This window comes from Leuciscus leuciscus (assembly GCF_965113295.1).
Source record: "Leuciscus leuciscus genome assembly, chromosome: 7".
Taxonomy (NCBI): domain Eukaryota; kingdom Metazoa; phylum Chordata; class Actinopteri; order Cypriniformes; family Leuciscidae; genus Leuciscus; species Leuciscus leuciscus.
In genome coordinates this window covers 32,224,276-32,245,494 of record NC_138731.1, presented here as the reverse complement: position 1 = coordinate 32,245,494, position 21,219 = coordinate 32,224,276, and the positions used below count along the sequence as shown (strand labels likewise).

Genomic DNA, 21,219 nt, shown 5'->3' with positions numbered 1-21,219 from the left:
AGATTCTGAAGAGTGCATACTGGAGAGGATTTGTGAATGGCAGTGAAGCAACACAACATAATGACAACATGGCAGATGTAGTATGTCATCCACACTACACACATTCATATAGAACACTCTTTTTTAGCAGTCACAGAGTAATTACACAGAGTAAAATAAGTACTTGCTCAAGAGAGTATGCGATTATGGATGCAGCCATAGTAAGCATCGATGTTCTTGGCTTTCACAGTGCATTGTAGGACTTTTCAGGGAGCGAAAGTTTCAGTGCACTGGAAGGTTTTTTGCCATTGAGACAGACTCCCTGATCAGTGCCCTGACTATTGAACTAGGGAACTGATTGAGGCGCACCCAACATACACTGGCGGACTCGTTAGGTCATCAAACGGTATATTGGCCAGGTTAAATATAGTTCCACTTACAAAGTAGCCTACTGTATCCCTAACCATGGCCACAAACAAGTGTGCTGCTGTTGTGCTCAGTACACCTTGCCCTGATCAACTTCTGTTGCTGTATTCCATTGTGTTTGATAGAGAGTTTGATGTTCAATATTTTCATAATGTAGGTGTCACGGTCGTGGCTGTAATGAAGTGCACGACGAAGGAAATACTCAAAATAAATCTTTAATCCAAGAATCAAAACAATAACCAGGAGAATAACCACACAACCACACTACACTTAAATACACTGGCACACCAAGGAGCTAACGTGATAATTAAGACAGAATAGAATGATTTCATAGAATGAATTAGAAACACACATTATGAATTCTTAAACAGGCTCCATTCACACAAAAAAAGTATTGGATGTTTTTTAAAGCTTATACAAAAGAAAGTGTCTATAATTTGTAATTTATACCATATAAAAAATTGGATGTGGGAAATATCCCTTATGAACACTTATTTAACTACTATAAATATTTAAAATACTTAAAAATAAATATTTATTTTATTCACATTTAAATTTCTACAGGCTTATCGTATCTCATTCTCCAATATTTGGAATTTATTTCATGTGAACAAAAGTGTACATACCAAACAATCACATCCTGTTTCATTCTCGTGACTTTAAGTACACATTAAGTGACATTAAGTAAAGTATAAAAGCAGGGCTCTTTTTGGAACTTCACAAAAACCTCCTCTAAGATTCAACTATCTGAAAATCAAGGTGAGTTTTTGAAACAGAAACCTGAATAACATTTTTAAAGTATCTTTGTGCTTTGTCTTTAAAATGCATTGAGAATTCACAGTGTTCAGCATATGAGTACAGACATTTAACCTTTCCTGCTTATTCATTTTAGGTTCATATCAGGTTCAAGATGGCAATGCTGAGAAGTCTAATTCTTCTTTTCATTATCTTCTCCATGGGAAATGCAGAAGGTAACCTTCACAAACTTAAACATTTAATTGTAAAACCCTATAGTTAATAGAGCATTTTAGAAATTTACAACATTCCATTTACTAATATTTGCATGATTAATGAGGGATTTACAGTGTCAAAGTACGGCACATAATCACACAAACATAAAATAAGCTACATAAAATAATAAAAAATAAAAACATTCTTTGCTGTGAGTATTACAAAAGCCCTATAACATTTATGTACTGGATGCACAGTTAATTTAGTTGAAAAATGCCCCTATGGATGGACAAATTTTGGACTCCGGTGCTACAAGTACTTCCCTCAGTCGGTTCCCTGGATCACAGCAGAGGTAATGTAGTTACAACAAGGTGATTTGGACAACACTTTTCTATTAGGTGTCTTTACATCTAAATAAATAAATAGTTCAGTTCAATGTACTTAATGTGTTGATGTAAAACACTTTTGCTGCTATTGAGGTGGGATATGGTTAAGGTTAGGGACAGGTTTGATGGTATGGTTAGGTTTAAGGGTGGGTTAAGGTGTAAGGGACGGATCAACAGTGTAATCATAGATCTAATTACAGAAATTAATTACAGCTCTATTAATTGGATGCAATTTTTTTTTTTATATAAGTACAATGCAAAAACATGTATGTACACAATAAGTGCACTGAATCAAATGATTAATTTAAATGTTAGTACATATTAGTTAAAGACACTTCATATAAAGTGGGAATGGTGATTTTTTTTTAAAGTAAAACTTTCTTTTCTGCAATTCAGAAAACTGATACTGATCAAATAATCAATCAGAGCAGACTTTGTTTGCAAATGACTAAAATGTAGTTTAAAAAGTCACTTCTGCTTTCTGCTAAAAAGATTAGATTTTATATTGACAAAAAAATATTTCTCTTCAGAAAAACTGTCAAACTCTTGGTGCGAATCTTGCATCTGTGCATAGCAAACCGGAAAATGATTTCCTGCTGAGTCTGTTGCCTTCTCCGTCCACAGAATTGTGGATTGGTGGTCATGATGGTGAACAAGTAAGTTAAAGTGTGCCATTTGTTTGTCTAAACTAAATTTCTGCTTGAAACAGTAAAGGCTATATGTTTCTAATGAAGATGGTTTGACTTCAAAGCCAAACTTAATTAGCTTCTTACTTAAGTCTGACTACAGTAGTGCACTTTTTGCATTCATTCTCTTCACTCATTAGGACGGACAGTGGTTGTGGAGTGATGGAACTGTGAATGCTGACTTTACCAACTGGTGCTCTGGAGAACCTAACAATGCCGGTGGTCGCGAGAACTGTTTGGAGATCAACTGGCCCTGTGAGAATGCACTGTTTTTTACATTTTAATATAATTTACAATACTATAATTTCATATCATATGGTAACATGAAATGACTCATTTGGATTTCACAAAGTGCCTTAAGTTGAACATTCTATTTTATTTTGATTCTAACACCACTATAATGATCAGAATAACTTATTTCATTATTCCACCCTACAGCTAACCATTGCTGGAATGATGCGTCCTGTTCAGGCTCAAAGAACTATGTTTGTGTTGCGGACGTGTGAGATCATATGCAGTCATCCTGCTCCACATGTACTTTGACTGTACAACATTTACTTTATCTGATCTTATATTTACAAAAAAGTTATTCTGAAATCAAATCTCTTCTAAACTTTAATCTCCTCTCAATATTTTCTCTGTAACTCTCCTCAGTTTAATAAAAGCATTGACAAAGCAAATCATGTGCATTGTGGACAATCAAATTAATGTATATAAAAAGATAAGTATATTGCATAGCAAGGTTTGAGGATACGGTTAGTGGAATGGCATTAAATGAAGTCATCATCAGGGAAGGGGTTAAAGCAAGCTGCACACAGCAGCTTCATCATTGACAAACATTAAACACATCTGTTTCCGGATTGTAAGCAAATTTGGACTTCATCCAGGGCTCTTTCTGTTTTCTGTCTTATAAAATATCCCATTACTTACAGTATCTCACAAAGTGAGTACACACCCCTCACATTTCAGCAAACATTTTAGTATATCTTCTCAAGGGACAATACTAAAGAAATGAAACTTGGATATATTTTCAATGTGCTGCTTGTATAGCAGTATATATTTACTGTCCTCTGAAAATAACTAAACATGCAGCCATTATTGTGAAAATAGCTGGCAACAAAAGTGAGTTTTGCGTGTGTGTGTGTGTGTGTGTGTGTGTGTGTGTGTGTGTGTGTGTGTGTGTGTGTGTGTGTGAGCGAAGAATTTCTCGAAGGCAATTTGGTTGCAGCATACAAGCATGTCACACAAGACAACACATACACTCAATACAGGGGAAGGGGAAAAAAAGAAAATGGAAAAAACAAACAAACAAAAAATGTCCTTACTAAAAAGAATTTTCCTTGAATATAAGAACTTTACAGCTAAGGGGATAAATGAATGTCTAAACTGATTTGTTTTACTAATAGGAGTTCTATACCAAATACCTGAAGGGAGGAGTTAAAACTTGTGATACGTGGGGTCGGAATCATCTCACAATATGCTCTGGGCTTTACCCAAAACCTGTCTGTATAGATGGGCCATAGTCATCTGCTTCTTACCCGTTATTTCACTTCCCTGGTTTACAGTCCTCTCAAGACAATTCTTGTTTTTCGCATTTAGAGAATTAAACCAGCACAACAGTGAAAAAGTTAACAGCAACTCAATATAGGATCTGTTGAACGTACACATCAGTGTTTTATCCATGTTAAATGACCGCAGTTTCTTTGCTGCGCTCTCTTACACAAAGCTTCAGTATTTGGAGAAAAAGACAATCTGTTATCTAAGACAGTACCCAAATACTGTACTTGTACTGTTCAACACTCGATACCAACTCCATTAATACTTGTTTGCTTATACTGAATAGATTTCCTCCTAGAGCTAAAATAAACAGTCATCTCCTTGGTTTTAAGAACATTAAAGGGTAACTCTCGCCAAATTGCAGCCTAGGCTATTTTTGTTAATCTACCCGAGTCAAACATTCGTGTAAAAGCATTTTTAAGATTGACCGTATTTTCGTTTTTGGTCAAAATGCCTTTTGAATGGGAGTGCTAGGGGCACTACAGTGATAGCATCAAAATCGCTATTTTTAAAACACTAAGGAGGCTCGACACAACATGAACTCGAGCATTGACGACATTGTTTGTGTACACAAAGTTTACTAAAAAGAAAAGTTTTGTACGACTCACTTTATCAGTTAGTGTTTCCGTCCGCCGGCATTTTGTCAGTCAAAAATAGTCGATCTCCGAATGCAACGTAACAGGGAGGAGAGTAAAGATGGAAAGCTCCTAAAGCTTAGTTCCATATAAATTCACGGATAATTTGTTGTTTTGTTGTTAGTGAAAATCAATATTGATCTTGTATTTGAAAAAGGATCCTCATATAAGAAACAATACTAAAATTCCGAGTCAGTTCATTCGCATTCAGAGATCGACTATTTTTGACTGTCAAAATGCCGGCGGCTGGAAACAACAACAGTTGTTCAAAACCTTTATTTTTAGTAAACTCTGTGTACACAAACAATGTTCTCAATCCTCGAGTTCATGTGTAGAACCCCTGGTGATACTTCGAGCAAAGTTTAATGTTGTGTCGAGCCTTCTTAGTGTTTTAAAAATAGCGATTTTGATGCTATCATAGTCGTGCCCCTAGCACTCCCATTCAAAAGGCAATTGGACCGAAAACGAAAATACTGTTGAACTTAAAAGTGGCGTTTCCATTCTAATGCTTGTAAATTAAAGTTTGCCTCGGGTAGATTAACAAAAAGACCCTAGGTTGCAATTTGGTGAGAGTTACCCTTTAAGTTTTAAAAAAGCATTCTTACACCAAATATTACAATCATTACTGTAAACAAAGGACCATGCATTGAGTCCTCCTCACCCAATAGGCTAACAATTACAGAATCATCAGCAAATTTTATAGAACTAAAACTACTCCTACAATAATTTGTGTTCAAGATAAATAATAAAGGAGAGAGGACACATTCTTGAGGTTACCCAGTAGGTGACACCAACCATTCAGAAAAACAGTAATTTACTTTAACTCTCTGTATTCTCTGCACAAGGAAATCTAAAATCCATCCTACAAGACTAAAATCCAACTTAAATTCATTGATGAGTTTCTGAACTAAAATATGTGGCTGAATGGTATTGAAAGCGGATGAATTATTTTTTTTTTTGGCTTATCCGAATGCTGAAATGCTAAGTGTAAGAATGTTATACTGCATCTACACCACACGCTCAATCTAACTTGTTGCATTTTCCTCATTTGCTCGTGTATGAATGTAAACCACCGTAACATATAGGCTAACTGAGGAAACTCCTGAGGCAATTACTGAGACCTTAGCGCCACAGACAACAACTCTCAATTTCGTGCACACTCTCCACTTGACAGACACAGATTTGCACCAGTTCTCTCCATGCGAACAAGCACTCCGGAATCATCTAGTCGTAGGCTAGCATTTGAATCCCCTTAGGAGAGCCAAGTCTCCGTTCGCACCGTTCCTGTAATAATGCTGGAATTTCACCATACTGTAGCTTGAAGCTCATCTGTTTTTTTCCGAAAAGACTGCACATTTGCCAGAATAATTGTAGGAAGAGGAATTTTTAAAAGACTTAGATTTTTCAGTCTCTGACACCTCCTAATTTTAAATGTTCAATAATTTTGTCTAGAGCGATTTGATTTTTGTTTGAAAGGCGAAAAAATTCCCAGATCAGGGTACAGACGTTCCACGGTACAGGTCAGGGTACAGAATTCTTGCCGAGTTCTGAGGTGATTTGAACAAACACAAACTCACAGTCAATAAAACAATTACCCCCCATTTACTCCCCTTTGAATTTCTTCCAGGAAGATATAAGGCAAATCTCCACATTAAACAGTATTAAGAAAGTCTTTAAAAGTCGCCACTTGGGCAGCCCTAATGGATCTCAAAGACTCAAAGTTAACAATATAAGTCTATCTCATCTGCTATTAACGATATCAAGTATTGTGTTTCTGCCATAAATGCAAATAAGCCCACGTGTTTGAGTTTTAAATCAGTTCTGGTCATTGCGTCCAAGCCTGAACGTGACAGTATCATGTAGTGGAACACTGTACTACACACGCCAGGACATACAGATAGTGCATAGAATTAAAAGGAGTAAAGCTGTAGAAGTGGGTAAAATAAGTAGGTGCAATTATTTATTTTTGCTGCTGCCATTCGAACAGGACCTTGGACACAGCAAACATTGCCTGCGCCCTGTGCTCCTCCGATACCCTTTGCAGCATAACGGAAACAGTGTGCCCAAACCGGTCGCTCTCATAATTTCCTCGACTCAGTCTCTGTTGCAGCTCCAGGGGGAGAGGGGAGATGGCAGGAGGAGAGAGGAGATGGCTGAGGGAGAGAGGAGATGGCTGGAGGGACAGGAGAAATGGCTGGAGGGATGGAAGAGATGGCTGGATGGGGAGGAGATGGCTGGAGGGTGAGAGGAGATGGCTGAGGGAGAGAGGAGATGGCTGGAAGGAGAGAGGAGATGGCTGGAGGAAGAGAGGAGATGGCTAGAGGAAGAGAGGAGATGGCTGGAGGAGAGAGAAGATGGCTGGAGGGATGGAGGAGATGGCTGGAGGGAGAGAGGAGATGGCTGGAGGGAGAGAGGAGATGGCAGGGGGAGAGAAGGGATGACATGGGGAGAGGGGAGATGACAGGGGGAGAGAGGAGATGGCTGGAGGGACAGAGGAAATGGCCGGAAGGATGGAGGAGGTGGCTGGATGGAGAGGAGATGGCTGGAGGGGGAGAGGATATGGCTGCAGGGATGGAGGAGATGACTGGAGGGAGAGAGGGGATGGAAGAGGGGAGAGGAGATGGCTGGAGGGATGGTGGAGATGGCTGGATGGATAGAGGAGATGGCAGGGGGAAAGGGGATGGCAGGGGGAGAGGGGAGATGGCTGAGGGAGAGAGGATATGGCTGGAGGGACAGGAGAAATGGCTGGAGGGATGGAAGAGATGGCTGGATGGGGAGGAGATGGCTGGAGGGTGAGAGGAGATCGCAGGGGGTGAGAGGAGATGGCTGAGGGAGAGAGGAGATGGCTGAGGGAGAGAGGAGATGGCTGGAGGAAGAGAGGAGATGGCAGGAGGGACAGAGGAAATGGCCGGAAGGATGGAGGAGGTGGCTGGATGGAGAGGAGATGGCTGGAGGGGGAGAGGATATGGCTGGAGGGAAAGAAGATGAGAAGGGATGAGGAGATGGCAGGGGGAGAGAGGAGATGGTTGGATGGACAGAGGAAATGGCTGTAGGGAGAGGGGAGATGGCTGGAGGGAGAGGGAGATGGCTGAAGGGATGGAGGAGATGGCTGGATGGATAGAGGAGATGGCAGGGGGAAAGGGGATGGCAGGGGGAGAGGGGAGATGGCTGAGGGAGAGAGGAGATGGCTGGAGGGACAGGATAAATGGCTGGAGGGATGGAAGAGATGGCTGGATGGGGAGGAGATGGCTGGAGGGTGAGAGGAGATGGCAGGGGGTGAGAATAGATGGCTGAGGGAGAGAGGAGATGGCTGGAGGAAGAGAGGAGATGGCTGGAGGAAGAGAGGAGATGGCAGGAGGAGAGAGAAGATGGCTGGAGGGATGGAGGAGATGGCTGGAGGAATGGAGGAGATGGCTGGAGGGAGAGAGGAGATGGCTGTAGGGAGAGGGGAGATGGCTGGAGGGAGAGAGGAGATGGCAGGGGGAGAGAGGGAATGACATGGGGAGAGGGGGAGATAGCAGGGGGAGAGAGGAGATGGCTGGAGGGACAGAGGAAATGGCCGGAAGGATGGAGGAGGTGGCTGGATGGATAGGAGATGGCTGGAGGGGGAGAGGATATGGCTGGAGGGAAAGAAGATGAGAAAGGATGAGGAGATGGCAGGGGGAGAGAGGAGATGGTTGGATGGACAGAGGAAATGGCTGGAGGGAGAGGGGAGATGGCTGGAGGGAGAGGGGAGATAGCTGAAGGGATGGATGAGATGGCTGGATGGATAGAGGATATGGCTGGATGGATAGAGGAGATGGCTGGAGGGAGAGAGGAGATGGCTGGAGGGAAAAAGGAGATGGCAGGGGGAGAAAGGAGATGGCTGGATGGATGGAGGAGATGGCTGGAGGGAAAGAGGAGATGGCTGGATGGATAGAGGAGATGGCTGGATGGAGAGAGGAGATGGCAGGGGGAGAGAGGAGATGGCTGGAAGGATGGAGAAGATGGCTGGATGGATAGATGAGATGGCAGGGGGAGAGATGAGATGGTTCAAGGGAGAGAGGAGATGGCTGGAGGGACAGAGGAGATGGCTGGATGGATAGAGGAGATGGCAGGGAGAGAAAGGTGATGGCTGGAGGGAGAGAGGAGTTGGCTGGAGAGACAGAAGAGATGGCTGGAGAGAGAGAGGAGATGGCAGGGGGAGAGGAGATAGCTGGAGGAAGAGAGGAGATGGCTGTTTTGTTGTGTGGAGGTCTCTAAACAGCCGAAGCAGTGTAGGTTGAACAGGTTGAGGAGTTTGTGCTTGCATCGCTCCCAGCCTGTGATTATGAAAGAAATAGCAAATAGTATAAGTTAGTCTATTATACATACAGCTGATGGATTCATTATTTATGCACGGATAGGCAGAGCTATGAATATGGCATATTCCTACATTGCAGTCGCTACGTTGTTGCGTTTGTATTATCTGCAAGCGAGATATAATTACAACTTATTACATGTAATATAAATACAACCTATTTCATATAAATACAACCTATTACACAAACATACATATATGCTTTTTGTTTCACAGAATCATTATCTTTGAGTCAATATGTCATTTATGGCGTGATAGCATTGCTAGCTAGCTAGCTTAAACACAACACAGAGGTTCACAAAGGACATGCTATATTTACCTTATTATCAAAGTCTGACTCCGTAACCCGGTGTTTCACATGGGGTGACAGGCAAGACAGAAAGAAATAAAACGGCGGGGTTTTTTTTCCCGCCTAGGTTCTTGTGGCGAGATTTATCGCTGGAGTACTTCATCGCTTCATACATTCCGCTACCTTCAAACCGACGTTGGAGGACATCTCTCTCCACGAATTCGCTGCAATCTGGCAGTGTTTGTGTTCGGCTAGAGAGGAGTCATGCAGATGCCTGAATTTCCAGAATTTTCTGAATTTCTCGGTCACTTGGTCCATGTCCATGTTCACCATGTTCTTCACCGAACTTCAGAATTTAAAGCAACACTAAGGAACTTTTCCTCTTCGGTCCCCCTACAGGTTGGAAGCGGAATTGTCCATTACCGCTGTCGTAAATCATTTCGCCGCCCACAGTCTACTGTCGCACGCTCACTCGTTGTTTATCCAGCACCGGCTTTGGAATGAACGATGTCCACAGACAAGTTAGAGTATGATGCATCATTTCCTGAAAGTATGATGTATTGCGACATCAGAAACGAAGAAAAACTAAATAATGACTATTGTAACGCTTGACGTAAAGCAAGTCAAATTTGTAGGTTTTTTTATGTCTCATTCGAACTACAGAAATGCGACCCAGTTTGGCAAACTTGCATAGTGTGGTTACATCAGATATAGGGCTGCAAAGCGAATCCAGAAGTGCCTTTCACCCTGTTACGACTTGATGAACCACTGATACGATTTTGGAAACATTATTTTAAGGTAAAAATGTTCCTTAGTGTTGCTTTAAAAATGGTGGTGCAGAACATGCCGAAAATGCGTAGGAGGTGAAGGGTTACAAATTTAAGAATCTATTTCAGATATGCTTCCTTACATAACATGACGGTGAAGAATACTGATTTTAGCTTTTAAGGTTAAGATGTCAGCAAAGTTGCAATCTCTATTGTGTTTTAAATGAGTCAGATCACTGAGATTCTCACCTTTCGGAGCCCAGACATTGAATTGTTCACCTTTGTCTTTAATGGCTCTGGGATGGCCCTTGGAACCGGGGTTCCTGGCCAATATCAGCATTTGAATAGGTATGCTGATTAAATTGAGACTGCCGGTCTGGGGCGGGTTCCTTAACCTGTATACTCATTTACATGCTTTGTTTGAATTTGTCTCCACCTTCAAAAGTCCCTCCTCCTAAAATGCCTATAAGACACCATGTAAATTTATGTACGTTAGATAATGTTGGAAGTACTGCAGCCACGTACAGCGGAGTTCTCAATAAAGAATAACTTCTGTTGAACGCGATCCCAACTGTCTCCTGGTCTTGCGTCGAAGAAAGAAAACTTTCCAACAGAGGAAATGCAATGCTTCCAAGCCAACCAATCACATATATTGAGGTCTGTGTCTGTGAATATCAATAAATAATAATAATAGCATTTAATTGACATTTAAACATTTAATAAAGCATTTGATTAAACATTAATGCGACACATACAGAGTGCTTCCCACAGACTGAAGAGTGCAGCACCCAAGGAATATAGGCTACCATTAATCAAAGAGAGGGGTGTACAAAATCAGCAACATAACACATCTTTCTAAATAAACACATGCAGTATAGGGCAGTAGAGCAATTATATAATGCTCTATATGCGCCAAAACTAATTGCTGTGTAAAACACTCACAATACTCTCTGCACCTGGTACTCTCTGCAAACTTATATAAAGTTTGATGAATTATAACACTTTCACACCATTATAATCATGTACAGCAATATCTCCAGAGTTAAATTAAATCAGATTAAATTTGGTCCGTCTCTAAAGAGTGTTAAACTCAACAATGGTGACATGTGTCATGCCGCAATGCATGCTGGGAGTCACCAAAGTATTCATGGGTTTCATCAGGTCCCTTTCCACAGGTGTATAAAATCAAGCACCTAGATTATGAATGCAGACTGCATTGTGCTTGATTAATACACCTGTGGAAAGGGACCTGATGAAACCCATGAATAAAACTCATGGCTCCCAGCATGCATTGCAGCATGAAGCATGTCACCATTGTTGAGATTCATATGCTGATTCTTGATGTCTGTGTGTTTCATAAGGAAAGAACAATCCTAGAATCTAATTTAAAATCCAAATTCAGAATGTCTGATCTGTTAAGAAAATATTGATGATGAATAAAATCTATAAACACCAAATAACCACTTTTTGGTATAAATATGAGTACATTATTCCATATTACGATCTTGAAAAGTATATCACCTATCATCTTTGTTTCTGACTTTATTTGCAATAAATTATGTGTTTTGGTAAACATTCTTACAAAGACCACAAACTCACATAAAATGCCAAAAGTCAAACTGAGTCAAACTAAAATATTTATTGTATTTATATTACTTAATAATGTACATTTTAATGTGTGAGTGACAATGATTTTTTTTTTTTTATGTGTGCTCTTTCCCTCATGTTTTGCCGGTTCGTTAAACATTGTGCCTCTTTGTGCTTTCCTAGTACTTCTCTTGCTAAATCTATAGTGTTATTTGTACAAGTGAATTAGTTTTGCAGTGCTGTTGTTCTGTCATCTGTCCTGTGTTGTCTTTTCCCTGTGTCTTTATTGCCTGTCCCGTCCTGCAAGCAGAGCTTCCCTGGCCGTTTACTCTCCTTGCCTAGCAGCAAGCCTGTAGAGCCTGAGATACTGGAGTGCATTGGCTGTTGTATTTGAGGTTACTGCCTGGCCATTGCTGATATCCTCTGGTCTTATTCTGCCCTGCTAGAACTGCTCTCCAGCCTACCGTCATCTTGAGCTAGTTACAGTGGTTGCTCTTTCTGCTTACCTGTCATCGTGCCCTGTTCCCTGCCTACTGTTTGGACAGTTATCACCTCCTCTTCCTCACTATCTTGTCTGCTGTTTTGTCAAACCCCTGAACACTCATTCTGCATTTGAGTCTTCCCACAGAGATCTGTGACACATACTGTAGGCCTACTGTTGAAATAAAGTAAAAGAGGATACATTTAAAATTGTACATGGTATATATCCAGCTAAAAGTGTGTTAGAGAAATTTTATTTAGATATTGATTATTCGTGTGATTCTTATTCAATAGAAAATTAATCTATTATCCATCTGTTGGGTGAATGTGGAAAATTTCATTAGAAGGAAAACAAATGTTATACAGTACCATACCATACCATCTTCTTCCGCTTATCCGGGGCCGGGTCGCGGGGGCAGCAGTCTAAGCAGAGATGCCCAGACTTCCCTCTCCCTAGACACTTCCTCTAGCTCTTCCGGGGGGACACCGAGGCGTTCCCAGGCCAGTCGGGAGACATAGTCTCTCCAGCGTGTCCTAGGTCTTCCCCGGGGTCTCCTCCCAGTGGGACGCGCCCGGAACACCTTCCCGGGAAGGCGTCCAGGAAGCATCCGGAACAGATGCCCAAGCCACCTCAGCTGACCCCTCTCGATGTGGAGGAGCAGTGGCTCTACTCTGAGCTCCTCCCGAGTGACTGAGCTTCTCACCCTATCTTTAAGGGATCGCCCAGCCACCCTGCGGAGAAAGCTCATTTCGGCCGCCTGTATCCGGGATCTTGTCCTTTCGGTCATGACCCAAAGCTCATGACCATAGATGAGAGTAGGAACGTAGATTGACCTGTAAATCGAGAGCTTCGCCTTGCGGCTCAGCTCTTTCTTCACCACGACAGACCGGTACATCGACCGCATTACTGCAGAAGCTGCACCGATCCGTCTGTCAATCTCCCGTTCCATCCTTCCCTCACTCGTGAACAAAACCCCAAGATACTTAAACTCCTCCACTTGAGGCAGGAACTCTCCACCAACCTGAAGTGGGCAAGCCACCCTTTTCCGACTGAGGACCATGGCCTCGGATTTGGAGGTGCTGATTCTCATCCCAGCCGCTTCACACTCGGCTGCAAACCGTCCCAGTGCATGCTGAAGTTCCTGGTCTGAAGGGGCCAACACAACAACATTATCCGCAAAGAGCAGAGACGAAATTGTGTTGTCCCCAAACCTGACACCCTCCGGCCCCTGGCTGCGCCTAGAAATTCTGTCCATAAAAATGATGAACAGAACCGGCGACAAAGGGCAGCCCTGCCGGAGTCCAACATGCACCAGGAAGAAGTCTGACTTACTGCCGGCAATGCGAACCAAGCTCCTGCTTCGGTCGTACAGGGACCGGACAGCCCTTAGCAAAGGACCCCGGACCCCATACTCCCGGAGCACCCTCCACAGGCCGCCGCGAGGGACACAGTCGAATGCCTTCTCCAAATCCACAAAGCACATGTGGATTGGTTGGGCAAACTCCCATGAACCCTCCAGCACCCTGTAGAGGGTATAGAGCTGGTCCAGTGTTCCACGGCCTGGACGAAAACCGCACTGTTCCTCCTGAATCCGAGGTTCTACTATCGGCCGTATTCTCCTCTCCAGTACCATCCCAGAGGCACTGTCCCCGACCGCCACGCGATGCTGCAGAGGCGTGTCAGCCAAGACAGCCCCACAACATCCAGAGACTTGAGGTACTCAGGGCGGATCTCATCCACCCCCGGTGCCTTGCCACCGAGGAGTTTCTTGACTACCTCGGTGACTTCAGCTTGGGTGATGGACGAGTCGACCTCTGAGCCATCAGCCTCTGCTTCCTCAATGGAAGACGTGACGGCGGGATTGAGGAGATCCTCGAAGTATTCCTTCCACCGTCCAACGACATCCCCAGTTGAGGTCAACAACTGCCCACCTCCACTGTAGACAGCGTTGGTAGGGCACTGCTTCCCTCTCCTGAGGCGCCGGACGGTTTGCCAGAATCTCTTCGAGGACAGCCGATTGTCCTTCTCCATGGCCTCACCGAACTCCTCCGAGGCCCGAGTTTTTGCCTCCACAACCACCCGGGCTGCAGTCCGCTTGGCCTGCCAGTACCCGTCAGCTGCCCCAGGAGTCACACAAGCCAACCAGGCCCGATAGGACTCCTTCTTCAGCATGACGGCACCCTTTACTTCCGGTGTCCACCACCGTGTTCGGGGATTGCTGCCTCGACAGGCACCAGAGACCTTATGGCCACAGCTCAGAGCGGCCGCTTCGACAATGGAGGTGGAGAACATGGTCCACTCGGACTCAATATCTCCAGCCTCCCTCGGGATCCGGTCGAAGCTCCGCCGGAGGTGGGAGTTGAAGATCTCTCTGACAGGAGACTTGGCCAAACGTTCCCAGCAGACCCTTACAATATGCTTGGGTCTGCCGAGTCTGTCCAGCTTCCTCCCCCGCCATCGGATCCAACTCACCACCAGGTGGTGATCAGTTGACAGCTCCGCCCCTCTCTTTACCCGAGTGTCCAAGACATACAGCCGCAGGTCAGATGAAACGACCACAAAGTCGATCTGGTGCCACGTGCACTGGTGGACACCCTTATGCTTGAACATGGTGTTCGTTATGGACAAACTGTAACTAGCACAGAAGTCCAATAACTGAACACCGCTCGGGTTCAGATCAGGGGGGCCGTTCCTCCCAATCACGCCCCTCCAGGTGTCACTGTCATTGCCCACGTGGGCGTTGAAGTCCCCCAGTAGAACAACGGAGTCCCCAGTCGGAGCACTTTCCAGCACCCCTCCCAGAGACTCCAAGAAGGCCGGGTACTCTGCATTGCTGTTTTGCCCGTAGGCACACACGACAGTGAGAGACCTATCCCCGACCCGTAGGCACAGGGAAACGACCCTCTCGTTCACCGGGGCAAACTCCAACACATGGAGGCTGAGCTGGGGGGCTATAAGCAAACCCACACTAGCCCGCCGCCTCTCACCATGGGCAACTCCAGAGTGGTGAAGAGTCCATCCTCTCTCAAGGAGTGTGGATCCAGAGCCCAAGCCGTGCGTAGAGGTGATCCCGACTATCTCTAGTTGGAACCTCTCAACCTCACGCACAATCTCAGGCTCCTTCCCCGCCAGCGAGGTGACGTTCCACATCCCTAGAGCTAGCTTCCGTATCCAGGGATCGGGTTGTCGAGGCCCCCACCTTCGACTGCCGCCCGATCCTCTCAGCACCGGCCCCTTACGGTCTTCCTGTAAGTGGTGAGCCCACAGGAAGGCGGCCCCACGTCGCTCCTTCGGGCTGAGACCCCATGGGGGGAGGCCCGGCCACCAGGCGCTCGCATACGAGCCCCAAACCCGGGCCTGGCTCCAGGGTGGGGTCCTGGCTGCGCCATACCGGGCGACGTCACGGTCCTCGATTTAATATTACTCATAAAGGGCTTTTTGAACCACTCTAAGTCTGACCCGTCACCTAGGACCTGTTTGCCTTGGGAGACCCTACCAGGGGCATATAGCCCCGGACAACATAGCTCCTACGGTAATTCGGGTACTCAAACCCCTCCACCACGTTTAGGTGGCAGTTCAAGGAGGGGAAAACAAATGTTATAATTAAATTAAATAATTTTGATATATGAATTATTCCAATGAAAGTAATAATAATAATGTAACTTTTATTGTACAACTTTTTATTATTTTGGGGAAACTTCATGTACGCAAGATTTTATTCATCAATCTATCAAATTTTATCAATTCAAATTTTATTCATTTTCTTCAGGAGACTAAGGATTATTGCACCAGTCTGGAGAACATTGTCAACAAGCAAGAAAGACTTGTCATATCTTACTGAATATACAGTTTTTTTGATTAATCAATTTGTAGGCTACATTCTGGCATGTTTGTTGGTTTTGTAGTTTGTTTATTTCGTTTTTTTTTTCAGTGTTGCCAAGTCCGAAGTTTTCCCACGGAATTGGGCTACTTTTAAGTTGTTAAAAAAATTTCCGCCGGTTAATTTCCACCCCCGTGAGAACCATTTCGGCGCTCCAACACCCCAAAAACATCCATCAGACTTACACATCCAGTAGAGAATTCGGCCGCTCGATGGAGAAGAGCCGATGGGCTTTTTGGGTTACTTTTGTTGCACAGACCTGGTAACCCTGCCGTCCTTCTTTCCCCGGGGCGCGATGAATACATCGAGGAACCAGCAGAAGCCAAGAGAAACGAGACCGAGAGGATGAGCTGATCGAGATATTTAGGGAGGACATGAAGTTTCAGAGAGAGACAGAGGAGAGAAGATCACAGGAGAGCAGGGAGAGAATGGACAGATTGTTTTCTCTTCTTGACAAATTGGTGGAGAAATAAACTTTTGGTAATATGAATTAAAATTGGTAAATTGGCTATACATCATTTTTATGTAGGCCTAAGTTATAATTTGTAAATGAAACAAAAAATAACGTCTGTTCATTGTTTATTTTTGTAATGCAAGTTATAACTTTTTTTTGTCATGTCAATTAATTTGTAAATTGTTCTATAAATTTGATCTTACAGTACTTTTTACAACTATTTAAAATATAAATTACGTTTAAGATAAGATAAACCATTTTTTTTTCTTTTTTATAATTAACAGTAAACATAAAACAATGGAAGAAAACATTTTTCTATTGACTTTTATTGAGCTGAGCAGGAGATCCTGGTGCTGCTGGACCTGCATGGGCTCCACACACAATAGAGATTGCCGGTGGGAATCATCAATGCATATTTCCACTGTCTACAACAGGTTTGCAGGGCTGACTCAGACGTGGGCTGCAGTCACTGAGATGTTCTCAGAAATAGGGAAGAATCAATGAAATTAACTCACATCCTCAAAAATCAAACAATAAAATATTTTAAAATGCAAAACTGTCCTATGAGATAAACTCTGCAGGACAGCGGCCTCCAGGACCGACGCCTATCCCTGATCTAGAAGACATATATTTTTAGTGTTTCTATTATATGCTGTTCATATATATTTTTTAAACAATATCTAATATCAAAATCTAATATCCGTGTGTAAAAAGTCAGTTTTTCATAAAAAAGTATTATATCTGCCTCTGAGATGAAGTGGAGTTGAATAACAATCTAAAGAACTTAAAATGCATTGTTGCAAATGCATTGACATTGAAGATATTGTTAATACACTTTATATATTGTATACAAAGTTGTATGTCATAAACATGTAATCTCTGTATGTTTTGCAAAAATAAATAAATGAATAAATAAATAAAGTAGACATTGAGCTGTAAGCACGTCCCAGCCGGGTACGTCACTTATTGGGGTCCCCTGGAAACATTTCCGTTATGGTCTGTCTCTATTTGCAGCGTGTTTCTGTATTTGGTTGTGTTGTGAGTTTTTGGAGCACACATGTGTTGTAAAACTGATTAATCTTAATTTCTTAATTCTTAATTTTAAATTTTTGCATGTGTTTTCTTCAGTTGCAGTGGGTTGAGCTCTCTCGGCCACCGTACAGTTCTCATAAAAGAGTAGGCAAAAAATACTGCATGATCTACTATTTCTGGCAAAATTCTGAAGAGTGCATACTGGAGAGGATTTGTGAATGGCAGTGAAGCAACACAACATAATGACAACATGGCAGATGTAGTATGTCATCCACACTACACACATTCATATAGAACACTCTTTTTTAGCAGTCACAGAGTAATTACACAGAGTAAAATAAGTACTTGCTCAAGAGAGTATGCGATTATGGATGCAGCCATAGTAAGCATCGATGTTCTTGGCTTTCACAGTGCATTGTAGGACTTTTCAGGGAGCGAAAGTTTCAGTGCACTGGAAGGTTTTTTGCCATTGAGACAGACTCCCTGATCAGTGCCCTGACTATTGAACTAGGGAACTGATTGAGGCGCACCCAACATACACTGGCGGACTCGTTAGGTCATCAAACGGTATATTGGCCAGGTTAAATATAGTTCCACTTACAAAGTAGCCTACTGTATCCCTAACCATGGCCACAAACAAGTGTGCTGCTGTTGTGCTCAGTACACCTTGCCCTGATCAACTTCTGTTGCTGTATTCCATTGTGTTTGATTAGTTTGATGTTCAATATTTTCATAATGTGTCACGGTCGTGGCTGTAATGAAGTGCACGACGAAGGAAATACTCAAAATAAATCTTTAATCCAAGAATCAAAACAATAACCAGGAGAATAACCACACAACCACACTACACTTAAATACACTGGCACACCAAGGAGCTAACGTGATAATTAAGACAGAATAGAATGATTTCATAGAATGAATTAGAAACACACATTATGAATTCTTAAACAGGCTCCATTCACACACAAAAAAAGTATTGGATGTTTTTTAAAGCTTATACAAAAGAAAGTGTCTATAATTTGTAATTTATACCATATAAAAAATTGGATGTGGGAAATATCCCTTATGAACACTTATTTAACTACTATAAATATTTAAAATACTTAAAAATAAATATTTATTTTATTCACATTTAAATTTCTACAGGCTTATCGTATCTCATTCTCCAATATTTGGAATTTATTTCATGTGAACAAAAGTGTACATACCAAACAATCACATCCTGTTTCATTCTCGTGACTTTAAGTACACATTAAGTGACATTAAGTAAAGTATAAAAGCAGGGCTCTTTTTGGAACTTCACAAAAACCTCCTCTAAGATTCAACTATCTGAAAATCAAGGTGAGTTTTTGAAACAGAAACCTGAATAACATTTTTAAAGTATCTTTGTGCTTTGTCTTTAAAATGCATTGAGAATTCACAGTGTTCAGCATATGAGTACAGACATTTAACCTTTCCTGCTTATTCATTTTAGGTTCATATCAGGTTCAAGATGGCAATGCTGAGAAGTCTAATTCTTCTTTTCATTATCTTCTCCATGGGAAATGCAGAAGGTAACCTTCACAAACTTAAACATTTAATTGTAAAACCCTATAGTTAATAGAGCATTTTAGAAATTTACAACATTCCATTTACTAATATTTGCATGATTAATGAGGGATTTACAGTGTCAAAGTACGGCACATAATCACACAAACATAAAATAAGCTACATAAAATAATAAAAAATAAAAACATTCTTTGCTGTGAGTATTACAAAAGCCCTATAACATTTATGTACTGGATGCACAGTTAATTTAGTTGAAAAATGCCCCTATGGATGGACAAATTTTGGACTCCGGTGCTACAAGTACTTCCCTCAGTCGGTTCCCTGGATCACAGCAGAGGTAATGTAGTTACAACAAGGTGATTTGGACAACACTTTTCTATTAGGTGTCTTTACATCTAAATAAATAAATAGTTCAGTTCAATGTACTTAATGTGTTGATGTAAAACACTTTTGCTGCTATTGAGGTGGGATATGGTTAAGGTTAGGGACAGGTTTGATGGTATGGTTAGGTTTAAGGGTGGGTTAAGGTGTAAGGGATGGATCAACAGTGTAATCATAGATCTAATTACAGAAATTAATTACAGCTCTATTATTGGATGCAATTTTTTTTTTTTATATAAGTACAATGCAAAAACATGTATGTACACAATAAGTGCACTGAATCAAATGATTAATTTAAATGTTAGTACATATTAGTTAAAGACACTTCATATAAAGTGGGAATGGTGATTTTTTTTTAAAGTAAAACTTTCTTTTCTGCAATTCAGAAAACTGATACTGATCAAATAATCAATCAGAGCAGACTTTGTTTGCAAATGACTAAAATGTAGTTTAAAAAGTCACTTCTGCTTTCTGCTAAAAAGATTAGATTTTATATTGACAAAAAAATATTTCTCTTCAGAAAAACTGTCAAACTCTTGGTGCGAATCTTGCATCTGTGCATAGCAAACCGGAAAATGATTTCCTGCTGAGTCTGTTGCCTTCTCCGTCCACAGAATTGTGGATTGGTGGTCATGATGGTGAACAAGTAAGTTAAAGTGTGCCATTTGTTTGTCTAAACTAAATTTCTGCTTGAAACAGTAAAGGCTATATGTTTCTAATGAAGATGGTTTGACTTCAAAGCCAAACTTAATTAGCTTCTTACTTAAGTCTGACTACAGTAGTGCACTTTTTGCATTCATTCTCTTCACTCATTAGGACGGACAGTGGTTGTGGAGTGATGGAACTGTGAATGCTGACTTTACCAACTGGTGCTCTGGAGAACCTAACAATGCCGGTGGTCGCGAGAACTGTTTGGAGATCAACTGGACCTGTGAGAATGCACTGTTTTTTACATTTTAATATAATTTACAATACTATAATTTCATATCATATGGTAACATGAAATGACTCATTTGGATTTCACAAAGTGCCTTAAGTTGAACATTCTATTTTATTTTGATTCTAACACCACTATAATGATCAGAATAACTTATTTCATTATTCCACCCTACAGCTAACCATTGCTGGAATGATGCGTCCTGTTCAGGCTCAAAGAACTATGTTTGTGTTGCGGACGTGTGAGATCATATGCAGTCATCCTGCTCCACATGTACTTTGACTGTACAACATTTACTTTATCTGATCTTATATTTACAAAAAAGTTATTCTGAAATCAAATCTCTTCTAAACTTTAATCTCCTCTCAATATTTTCTCTGTAACTCTCCTCAGTTTAATAAAAGCATTGACAAAGCAAATCATGTGCATTGTGGACAATCAAATTAATGTATATAAAAAGATAAGTATATTGCATAGCAAGGTTTGAGGATACGGTTAGTGGAATGGCATTAAATGAAGTCATCATTAGGGAAGGGGTTAAAGCAAGCTGCACACAGCAGCTTCATCATTGACAAACATTAAACACATCTGTTTCCGGATTGTAAGCAAATTTGGACTTCATCCAGGGCTCTTTCTGTTTTCTGTCTTATAAAATATACAGTATCTCACAAAGTGAGTACACACCCCTCACATTTCAGCAAACATTTTAGTATATCTTCTCAAGGGACAATACTAAAGAAATGAAACTTGGATATATTTTCAATGTGCTGCTTGTATAGCAGTATATATTTACTGTCCTCTGAAAATAACTAAACATGCAGCCATTATTGTGAAAATAGCTGGCAACAAAAGTGAGTTTTGCGTGTGTGTGTGTGTGTGTGTGTGTGTGTGTGTGTGTGTGTGT

General features: G+C 41.8%; 2 protein-coding genes and 1 long non-coding RNA gene across 6 annotated transcripts in view; 2 read left to right on the top strand and 1 right to left on the bottom strand.

Moving 5' to 3' along the window:
• LOC309503780 overlaps nt 1-14,878 on the bottom strand; it is a 58,232-nt gene extending 43,354 nt beyond the window's left edge. Inside the window, exon 1 of the long non-coding RNA XR_014207854.1 lies at nt 14,637-14,878. This is a non-coding gene — a long non-coding RNA (uncharacterized lncRNA). The remainder of the gene's footprint in view (nt 1-14,636) is intronic.
• Nucleotides 1,089-3,108, top strand: LOC309503775 (ladderlectin-like). 4 transcript variants are annotated; one of them, XM_082176578.1, is made up of 6 exons: nt 1,089-1,164; nt 1,298-1,376; nt 1,614-1,708; nt 2,273-2,398; nt 2,569-2,683; nt 2,867-3,108. In XM_082176578.1, exons 2-6 carry the CDS (start codon nt 1,316-1,318, stop codon nt 2,932-2,934), a joined length of 465 nt encoding a protein of 154 aa, XP_082032704.1. In that variant the 5' UTR covers nt 1,089-1,164; nt 1,298-1,315; the 3' UTR covers nt 2,935-3,108. The 4 variants fall into 4 exon arrangements, with proteins under 4 accessions (XP_082032704.1, XP_082032706.1, XP_082032705.1 ...); XM_082176580.1 differs by having other exon boundaries at nt 1,113-1,164; nt 1,309-1,376; nt 1,623-1,708; XM_082176579.1 differs by having other exon boundaries at nt 1,138-1,164; nt 1,309-1,376.
• A 3,837-nt stretch (nt 14,879-18,715) lies between the features above and the next one.
• On the top strand, nt 18,716-20,734 carry LOC309503685 (ladderlectin-like). Its single transcript, XM_082176447.1, has 6 exons — nt 18,716-18,790; nt 18,924-19,002; nt 19,240-19,334; nt 19,899-20,024; nt 20,195-20,309; nt 20,493-20,734. The coding sequence occupies exons 2-6, from the start codon at nt 18,942-18,944 to the stop codon at nt 20,558-20,560; spliced, it is 465 nt and encodes a 154-aa protein (XP_082032573.1). The 5' UTR covers nt 18,716-18,790; nt 18,924-18,941; the 3' UTR covers nt 20,561-20,734.
• Nucleotides 20,735-21,219: the final 485 nt, after the last annotated feature.